Source organism: Folsomia candida, unplaced genomic scaffold, assembly GCF_002217175.1.
Source record: "Folsomia candida strain VU population unplaced genomic scaffold, ASM221717v1 Fcan01_Sc005, whole genome shotgun sequence".
Taxonomy (NCBI): domain Eukaryota; kingdom Metazoa; phylum Arthropoda; class Collembola; order Entomobryomorpha; family Isotomidae; genus Folsomia; species Folsomia candida.
In genome coordinates, this window is record NW_019091197.1 from 8,681,378 (window position 1) to 8,692,546 (window position 11,169).

An 11,169-nucleotide genomic window follows, 5' to 3' on the forward strand; every position below is an offset into this window, starting at 1 on the left:
GGTGGAACTCAAGCCCATAAAGCATATGGAAATTAATATTTTCAGAAACTTAAGTCACCAGCCATTTTTTTGTACATCCTTCCATGAGTTTTTCCCTCTTAGATTTTGAGAATTGTGTACTTCTAATTAAAATTATGTCCCAAGCGAAATTGCGAATGCTTAATCATTCACCTTCATTGTTACTCTGATTTCACATATACGTGAAATAACATAACTACTCCAATTTGCAAACCTCTACATCAAGAAAATCCAAAATCATAAAGTTGTCACTTTTTCAAGTGGCTATGTTCGCCTGGGTTAGAAGTCGAAATTATGATAAGGAATAAATTTTGCAACACAGTTCGAAAAGGGTAAAAAGGAAATAGCTTATACATGGTTTTTTAACCGTGTATATTTGCACTCTCTGTATGGGACTATCCCATATAAATTTGTCAAATCTCCCCATCGAGCTGAAGTTTTATTTGGAAGTACATATTGTTAAATTATCTGCGTCAGAATTTAAGTATTTAACTTAAATCATATCAAATATTTGGGAGTTATTATTATTTAACATCCGGTCCACATTTAACCAACAATGATGCAACACATATTATCTTATTATGTACACTCTTAGCAACTTGGTAATAAAAAAACAAGCGAAGTAGATATATGACTCTACCGTGACGGAATTAAAAATTTACACCATGTTGGTATAGATTTAGTAATAAAATAACACTTTTTGGTAATAATTTTAACACTAATTTGTATTTCTTTTTTTACCATATAGTATTGTTTTAATACAGAATCATTACTATCGCGATAGGGTCATATATGCACTCCGCGCAGTAATGATTCATTAAAATTTTGTTTAGAGTGTAGCATTGTTTATAAAATAATCGTGATGATGATTAACAAATCAGTCTATAGAAATATGCATATGATTCTAATCGAATGACTAAAACTTCCACACATATTTAATGATTTGTATGTATGTATGTATGTATTTGAATTTATTAACAACTTTTTCAGGCAAACGCCTATAAAGTTACATTGCATGAATATGCGATCAATATTTGACAAGTTACATATCATTCCTTCCACAAATCTTCATAACAAAATTACGTACAGTTACGAGATCTTAAATGTTATAACATTACCACGTAATATATACAACAGCGTAACCGGAGACGTGTGCTGTAATAATAGCAAAAATGCAATCCGTATTCTCAACGAAGTGTCGTGGTGGTGCGAAGTTGCTCATAATGTTGATATAGGTACAGTATCTATGTATGTAGTGGTGTAGTGGTAGGCGTGAGTATTTAATGATTTAATGACGCTAAAATTCGACAATAGTTGTCTTTTGTATTTTATTTTTTACTCTTAAACACATATTTAACAAAGGTGCATTTGTTTATTGTACATATACATTTACATAAATTGATATTACATAATCATCATTTCAAACGGGTTTAGCAATTCGCACAATGTTTGGCTGTTTCTGTTCCACCTTGTCACAAAAGAGGCACGGGCACCTTACCGTGTGTCTCTTAACAGACCTCACTCTTATCGAGGAGGTATTATAATTCGTATTATCCACACAGGCAGGATAACCGAGGTAATTGACGGCTGGATACAGCAGCCAGTAAGAACTGCGACCGGTGACTATAACAGATCTGTAGGTAAAGTCCACTTCCGGAATGTCGTCTGCCACGAGGGTATGTTCTCCCTCGAAGTCAGCCCCCGGGTAGAAATTAATGCTCGGTGCGTTTATCGATCCGGGTACTCCTGTCATTCTCAGGGATTTGGGACGAGATCCTGTAAACGATTTGACACAGCCGGAAGTCTCCCATTCCCACTCAGAAATGTATGAATATCCACTCCCCGTAGTGTAATTTTCCGCTCCGTGTAAAATCCAACTGGTGTAAAAAGGGGAAAACATTAATTGGAGCGAGAGGAGAATTTAATTAATAATTTACTTAATTTGTTGCAAAAATAATCATATTTAAAATTCATATTATTACAAAAATCTCTGGTCTGTGGATAAAAACCGGACCCAATTCTTACTAAAAGTTCGAATTAATAATGTAGGTATTCATTGCAAGTTTGCACAAAATTTTGACTCGAAAATTAATTTCCGAACGTTCCCACTTACAGGGCAAGTATAATTTTATTCGTCTATATGAGTCACAAGTTTGTTGCTATGCGAACTCGGGCCCTCAATACTAAAATTTCGAAAATGAATTTCAACGGAATGAAAACCACAATAATTTAAATATTGAGGGCTAAATTGTGAATTTACTGATCTGGACTAATCAAATGTTCATTTTGGCTGCTTCCGTTAAAAATTCAGCTCCTCTTAATTCATATATCATAATTATTTGCTAAAATATATTCAAATTTCATTCTCGAAATTATACTCACTTTCCATGTAGGCAATAAATATAGTCTGGATTCTGCTCACTGCCCTCGTAAAACAACTCGTACTTCGTCAAGTCTGGGATATCCCTTTCCGAGTACATGTTGAAGGGACCCACGCTGTCGTACAAACTGTACAAGTGGATGGATGGAACTTGCGCGACCGCAAGGGCAACCAACGACGAGATAAGAATTGCTCGAAACATTTTTTAACTCAAGATTTCTTTAGTTATTTTTGATCGGAATTTAACTAATTGCAGTTGAAGTACTATCAATCCAATGAACGGGCAAATTATGAGCAAACACAGGGTGAGCAATCCCCTTTCATTCGCTTGGTTGCAACGCAATACAAATTAATTAATTGTCTATGTACTAATATCATGAGATAATTTATATCGAGCCATGTTCTATTAAAGTTCAAGTGTATCGCGTGTTTCTCACTTGGAACAAAGTTTGACTCCGTTTAACGGACGAACGAGTCGAGATGAAAGGTTGGTTCTTCCGCAATATTTTGGGGTGTTGGTCGTACATGATAAAACAACATGTCAATCATGCCGTTATTCATCATGCCAACCGTGTGACATACTAATTGTGACATAGTTTTATGCACGTAAAAAATCGCTGCACTTTGAAACTTGATGTTGTGATGGATCCTCATAATTGGAAGCCTGTTCCGACCCAGGGTTTAATTGTGATGGGGTTTCTGCCTTTCAAATGACACTTTCGGTTCTACTATATTTGTATCATTGGGATTTTACTGGGATTAACATACGTCAAATTTAATGAAATAAGTAAAACAATCTTCAGAAATCGATTGCACCAATTTGTACATTATTTCACAATTACATGAACTTTTGCATTTAATAATGTTACACTCAACCATTAAGTGAAGCCCAGTATCAACCAGGAATTCCCGTCCAAAACCTAATAATACATATCAAATCCAATGGGTTGTTCTAATACAAGGTCCGGTGTTAATTTGTCACGGAGTGGTGTCTATATGTGAATCAAGCGCCTTGGTGTTAGGTGTGTATATTTACCAAGTGCTAGCGATTTATCCACAACCAGTTTCAAAATTTATATCATGCGGTTATAAACTAAACATCGCGACGTTAGAGTCACATACATACGGACATTTCGCGATCAAATGTTTTTTACAGTGTAGTAAAACTAAGGTTTCCCTTGACCTTGATTATTAATTAAAAATGTACATGGGCATCCCATCTCTGCTGTACTGACGAGTAACTGATTGAGAATTAAAGACACTCAAATGACATTAGTCATTTAGCTTTTAATCCTTATAAACTAAAATATGTACCTGGGCATTGTTATAAATATATTATAAAATATGTATTTAGATATTTTATAATATATTTTTCTGCACACAAGATTAGCAACGATGTCTGTGACAGCCGGGCTCTTATCTTGAATTGGCTTAGCCTCGTGATAGCTTAAAGGGTTAACCCTTTAATTCATATGGAGGACAATTGTCGTTTTCTTGGAAATGGTTTAATTCGGGAGGAAGACAATAGTCGTCCTGCAAAATTGTGGTCATGGTGCGGGAGGAGGACCATTGTCGTTTGGGGGAGGTCATTTATTTTCACGATTTTCTGCCGGCGACGAAAAATCTTGTCATTTTGGAGGATTTCTCCTATGCCAAACTAATGTTAAATTTTAACGTTTTCTTGCCAAAAAAAGAGGATATTTCCCAATATAACGCAATGTTAAATTTTGGATTTTTCGGTTTTTTCGAGTTTTACCAAAACTGCTGAATTCCTCCTCCCGCACCATGACCACAGCATACTTATAACGTACCCGAATTAATGCAATTTCTGGTAGCTAATCATACGCCTTAAAGGGTTAAAGAACATCGGTCTCCCTGATGTACTTGAATGTAGAAACTTGACTTTAAATATGCCTCTTTTTACCAAACTTGCTAGTTTGGGTTGCCGAACCGTACCCGAACCGTACCTTTAATATTTTTTAATCCCACCGAACCGAACCCGAACCTTACTTCCCCAAAAAAATTTATCTGACCGAAATGTACCCACATTATTGCGTATATATATTAACGAAATGCTAATTTATAAAATCTAAGATGAACATGGGAGGTCAAATGTTTGGTAAGGATCTATTTTACAAATTATGCTCCTAAACCCACACTCACTGACAAAATTAAGAGCCAACCTATCCACTGCCATCATCTTTGGTGCTGCTTCATAGAAGGTCAATTGTTTTGGATTGGATCATTCTCTCAATGTTTTTTATTTATAAAGTGGTGCAGTGACATTTGCTGGAATTTCCTCTTGCCTTGCGTTTCTCAGCCGACTAGGGCTTCCCATGAGATGAGATGAGATGAGACGGGCTATCTCATCTCATCTCGAATCCTTATCGAGGCAGCCAAACCGAGACAAGATGAGACGGTAGTTGTCTCATCTCATCTCGGTCTCATCTCGTCTCATCTCAAATCTCACTGAGACATCTCGATAACCATAAGACATGACAAATACATGCGCCATTGAAAATTATGTTCCATATTTCCGACAATGGTTACGTATACATATTCCAAGTGTAAACTTCGTGTTAAGTAAAAGTTATATCTATTACTTTCGAAACGTGGTGAAAAGTTTACGGCGAAAATCAAAATATGTAGTTAAAATTATCCAATACTATATTTTGTTTCGAAACTTGTCACTTTTAAAGTGACAAGTTTCGAACGGCATTCCATCGTAACATGGGGGTCTTGTCAGGAAGATCACTCGAGATTGACGTTCATCCATATAAGTACAACAAATTGGATGTCATACTTTCAATTTGCTCAGGAGAGACTCGGAACGTGTTGAAATAGCGATCAAATTCATAAGTAGGTTTTGCCCACCAATAAATTTACCCTAAATTTGCACTAATAATTTTATTTAGTGCAATAGAAATAGTAAAATTTATCCACAAGTTAAAAATTTTTGAAAGATCTAAACGCTTAAACCTTACCGACTCGTAAATTTAGCGTGTGTCGTGGTATCTCGGCGAGACCGAGATGAGACGAGATGGGATGAAAGCCGTCTCATCTCACGTCTCGTCTCAGTTCAACCGAGACGAAATATTCTGTCTCATCTCGTCTCATATCTCGTCTCATCTCGAATCTCATGAGACGTCTCATCTCATGGGAAGCCCTACCATATAGAGTAAACATGACATATAGTCGGCTCAGCCGACTATATGTCATGTTTACTCTACAGGACAAAGTTATAAAACTTGGCAAGTATGTCTCGCCTGAAAAATTACAAAAAACTATAATAATACAGCGGTGGGAATTGTAATTTGGGAAAAAGGGACTGAATATACCTAGCTCGTTATTAAGTCTTTCTATCCAGTCCCCCTGGCTCTAATTATGGCATCCAAAATCGGTTTTTCCGATTTTGTAAAACCGGTTAAAAACCGGTTTTCGATTTACCCGAATACCGCTTTTAGATTTTATTAGAAAACCGGTGTTGCAAAAAACCGGTTTCGCGACACCGATTTCGGAAACGTCGCGAGGATGCTCTGCGAATCGAAACTTTATGACAAATCCTGATTTGGGCTGAAAATGTATTTAAAATTCTGCCACAGAGGGAAAAAATGCGTATTCTGGAAAATACAAAATTAAGGATCGGCTTATTTCTACGTGTGAACGGTTTAAAGTTAGTCTCGCCAAAATCGTACAACTCACGTCTCCTCATTGTTTGTAACAAATTCCAAAAATTGTATCTTTTGCAAATCTTATTCCGAGTACGTATAGAAGTTTGTATTTGCAATATTATAACATGCAATGCGATGAGGCGCCAGCGCCTGACGTAATCCAATTTTCGTCCCGCTTGGTAATTTTTGAATTTTACTGATTTTGTTTATCAGATTTATCGTGACACATTTTTTAAATTTTTGTTAATATTTTCGGAAAGTTCCTGATAATGAAAATAGTACGACATATTAATCCTTATCCCTTCGAAAAAATCAAAATTTGAGAAAAGTTTAGCTTAATGTTGGGCATCATAAAGGAACGATCAGTCAAGAAAATACACAAATCCGACTAAAATTGATTTTTTTTGTGATAGTTTGAACAAGTATTCAAGACATCGAAAATCGGTACAATCAAATATTGAGCGAAAAAAATGGATTTAAGATTTTTTGAACACGGCTGAGAGACCAGAAGTTATATTAGAACAAATTCGAAAATGGATTTTATTCAAAATACAGGTTTAAAAATAAAACCATTCTAAGCTCGAAAGAGATTTGAAACTAGGACAGATTTGCAAGAGCTTCGTAAGTTTGTGAATTTAATCTGCAAGGCGGCAATTACGAAACCCGCGAATCCCGTATTACAACAAAGTTTCTCGCCACAAAATAAATGGCCCGTAGGGGTTATGTGTAGAGGGTGTGTGTGCTTTTTTCAAATGCATATATGCATTTTAAAAAAGTTCCTTTAATTTCAGAACAGCTCTGGAAATAATTTATCATCGGAGGATATTAACCTAGACTAAATGGTGCCATGCTCGCAATCTCTCTGATCGGGTAAAAAAATGATACTGTTTTTAATTTCTTACCCTCGGTTGATATATCGCCACTGCCATTATTACTCTGATGTAGAATTCCATAGTAGCTCCGCAGGGGACAATATTGTTTCCAATTATTTTGAGTGTGCATATGTATCTAGCCAGCATTAAGGTATTTTTTGCCTTTTACCAAACAATTATATTACGTTGTTCATTTGGAATTTCCAAACCAAATTTTCGAAAAATATTCCCTCCGATTTTATTATTAGATTTCATTCCATGTCTTCCTCCTTATCTAATTAGTTAAATAATTTTCCTTCAATTTCAGAATTATGGACCTGTTAAATGATTGAAGTGTATCCGACATCTTGCGAAAATGCTTCCAGACAAATGTTGCAGTTTGGTCGAAAGAAAAAAAGCTGACTTCCTACCTCCCTAAGTAAGTCTGCGTATTCGAGTAAACCCAAAATTCCGACCGCATACAAAACTAACTGATGTATCTTTCAATTTAAATATTGTATCTAATTTTATGCAGTTTAATACACCCAGTTGACAATTGCTAATCATAAAGTTTAAAAAATCATAATTGAATTTGTTCATTAAGAGTTGAGGAGACCCCTTTATGGATCGACCATTTCAATCTGTCCCTCCCTCCAGGCTCGCATTAACCTTCGAACAATTCGACTTCTTCGAATCCTGTGGCCACCCGTATTGCGCTATAGACCAAAATGTGGAAAATCTTAGCGAGATTTTTTAACCTAAACTTTACCTCAAATATGCACGGGAATCGGTCCTAGCATTATGTTGACTATTATTGGTAATTCCAACCACCATGGTTTGCAATCCGTTCTGCGCAGAAAGGAACGGAATTTTGCGGAACGGAACAGCGCTTTTCTGAAACTTTAAAAATCCGTGCGGCACGGATATGATCTATCCTGCGGAATATATTCCGCTGATTCCTGGCGGAACTGCCGAATTGCGTGGCTTAAATTCCGGATAATTTCGAAACAAATAAGCGATGGAATTTTAATCAGGGTAAGGAAACCCTGGGATTTTGCTATTGAAAACCCCGGGGTATTACCTGGGTTTTGCGGGTGGTCGGGGTAGTTGGGGTTTTGGGGGCAAACTGAGCCAGTATCCCATGTATTCAGGATTTCTAAGTTATGAAAACAATCTGCTTTTGCAGTAATGTCACAACAAACCAGCTTATTAATTCAATTTTAATAGCTAATTAGCTTGTATAATTGTAAATAATGCCCTGTTGTCATATATTTTGCACTTAATTAAATTTGAAAACCCCGACTACCTCGACTACCCCGACTACCCGTGGGTATTGCTCAAATTTGCTACCCAAAACCCACCAAAACCCGCAATACCCCAAAAACCCGGGGTAGCATACCCTGATTAAAATCACTGACTCCTCTCACTTATCCTAATTCACAAGCAGAAGCTGTACGGTACATATTCTCTACATATTTATCGTGATGGGAAGTAGTCATGATGTGACCTGCTATGTGACGTTCATACCGGGTTGGTCATGAATTAGAATTCGAAGTACAGATACATACACTACAAATGGCAAAAAATATTTGTATCGCAAATACATTTCTGAAAAATTTTCCAAAGTATATTACAAAGTTCACTACACATTGTATTTCATCGAAAATACAAAATACTGTATTTTTCATACATTTTAAAATACACAAAGTTTTAAATGCCAAAATCCGGGGAAGTGAAATCGACAATACATATTCTAAATTATCAGAAATTCTTATTCAGAATATGTAATTAAGTACACATAAAAGTACTAAAATACTACCAAATACTAAGTACTAAATCCGTCGGAACGGAATTGCGTCAGAATTTTCCTAAACGGTGTTAAAATCCACATGCTCCGATCCGGCCGGAATAAACTATCATTTCGTTCCGTCGGAAAATTATCCCTTCCGGATGCCATATGTAATTCCAACACAATTATGCTCATCATTTATGCTTGCGTTTCCAAATTTTGTTATTTATTTACTTAATGCCCATAAATCATTTCACAGCCGTAATGCAACTAAATATTTAATTATTGACGAATATGAATACGTATTTTAAGATTATTATTATTAGGATTATTCCACCCTGCATAACAACCTTGGAGCTGTTGGTTTTCCTGGTATTCGACCAAACTCACTTTAATATTTTATCCCAGAATTTATCCGGGCCATGGCATTATCACCTTTAGTCGTCAACAAAACCAACTCCGGATTAATAATTTATGAGAAAGGCAATCTAGCCTTCCCCAATCTTGTTCATCCATGTGTACATACTTTACTGCACAACTTCCTCTGTAAATAAATACACTCTTAAAAATCCGATCGAGCCATAATTCTCCTCCGCTGCGGTAATGGTGTGGTAATGACTGCCTTCGAATTGATTCCTTACTCACTAGTAAATTTTTCATTATAATTTTCAATTTTTTGATTGTGTATTTCAATTTAAATTCAGACTCGACATAACCATTGATGTAATAAGGTGTATAATCTATGGGCCTTGAGATTTGTAAGATTAAATGAATAAATTATTATTATTATTATTATTATAGTAAATTTTTCATTGCCATTCCATTACGTCGGACTAATTCTAATACAACCTAAGTGACTTCGTTTCTTAATTCGAAAACAACCTAAATGACAATAAAAACTATAGCTTTTACTGTCACTTAGGTTGTTTTCGAATTAGGAAACGAAGTCACCTAGGTTGTTTTAGAATTAGTCCGATGATTACTCGGCGGTAATGCTGATTATTGCCAACCCTGGTAGAGTCACATATGTATTCCGCTCGGTAATGCTTTTATCACAAGTTTGCTAAGAGTGTACTAATAACTATTATTACAATTAAATTCTTTGCCCAGCCATACAGACAAAACCAGTAATACGACAATATTTAAAATCCTGTCACTCTGGCGGCTCCTGCAGAGATAATCTTTCCCACTTCTCTTATCTAAAATGCTTATCAAAGATATCTTCTTCATAAAACGTAACCTCATGTATGGGACGTACTTTGGTTGTCTCTTTGTAAAATGGGATAGAAAACAGGAGAAAGTAGTTGTGAGGTCGAAGGGTCAAAAAGTGGGTATTCTGACGACCCTAGTTGTCCACTTCTTCATCTGCTTGACCCGTTTCTTCGTCACTTTTAAGTACACGTCAAGTCTGGTAGACCAGGCGGAGGCTGGAATGGGAGCGGTAATTTATACGACTGCTTTCCTACTAAGGCTCGACCTTCCGATTGATCTCGTTTCTGTACAACTTGTCAATTTTCTGATTGCTCAAACCAACAATGACTTTGGTACGGTACTAGATTTGAAAAACCTTGTCACATTTTATTTTGTTACTCGTGTCAAAATTAGATCAAATCCTTGCAAAAAGTTTTTCTTACAAATTACAAAGTGTTTGGCATGCAAAAAATTTCTGCAAGAATTATTTTCACGAATGATTTCTTTCCGTGTAAAAACTTGGCGACACCTAGTGGGATATCCATGTTACAATAGTAGTACAAAGGGCGCGCCGCTAGGTGGAGCCACTTTTTGGCATTTTTTGTAATTTCTTGCACTGTACGAATATGCTAGAAGGATGGGGTGACTTTTGAGCCCTTATTAAATCATACTTTCCTAACATTAATCCATTCAATCAATCAATCAATCAATCAATTTACCTTTATTCAAGTGTAACTTCATTCAACTTTTCCCAGGTCGCACTAAGCTCCAACTCTGCATCAATTTCTTATACGGCGCTGCCGAGGTGACAGGTTTGTTCCTGTCCGTGATCATATCCACCCTCACGATTCTAACTCCTTGTCAGCCCATCCTGTTAAGCTGTCTATTCTGCAAGGATGGCGGTCTTCTCACCGGACAAAGTCACACCACCATCTACGCAATTAAACTATCATTTGCCGTCCTTGAATTCATCTCCCTCCAACAACTCGTCACCACTTCCGTCTACTACCTGGCAACTGTGTTACTCCATGGAATCTCATTTTTGTGGATGTCCTGTACAACCTTTGTCCGTGGTTACATCCCGGGTTGCAATATTGCCCGGCTTCTGGCCTACAAGGAGCTCAAAGTTTACGAAAAACTGTTAAATTATTGCACAAAATCACGAATTTTCCTCATCACGGCACTTTTAGTGCCAGGCTTGCAAATTTTATTGTGTTACACGTCCCTCAAATTATTTCATTCTGAGGACATCTCCAACTTTGAGGCATC

At 36.5% G+C, this 11,169-nt stretch overlaps 1 protein-coding gene across 1 annotated transcript; it reads right to left on the reverse strand.

The window, feature by feature from the left end:
* Window positions 1-1,386: 1,386 nt before the first annotated feature.
* LOC118435873 lies at window positions 1,387-2,659 on the reverse strand. The gene is made up of 2 exons (XM_035852366.1): window positions 2,401-2,659; window positions 1,387-1,895 (listed from the first exon to the last, which is right to left on the reverse strand). The coding sequence occupies exons 1-2, from the start codon at window positions 2,598-2,600 to the stop codon at window positions 1,439-1,441; spliced, it is 657 nt and encodes a 218-aa protein (XP_035708259.1). The 5' UTR covers window positions 2,601-2,659; the 3' UTR covers window positions 1,387-1,438.
* Window positions 2,660-11,169: the final 8,510 nt, after the last annotated feature.

Bases quoted from the DNA above. Each gene is read 5' to 3' on its own strand.
- LOC118435873 (XM_035852366.1), bottom strand. From the start codon at position 2,600: ATGTTTCGAGCAATTCTTATCTCGTCGTTGGTTGCCCTTGCGGTCGCG. The intron at 1,896-2,400 runs GTGAGTATAATT...TTTTTACACCAG, and splicing joins ATTTATTGCCTACATGGAAA to TTGGATTTTACACGGAGCGG.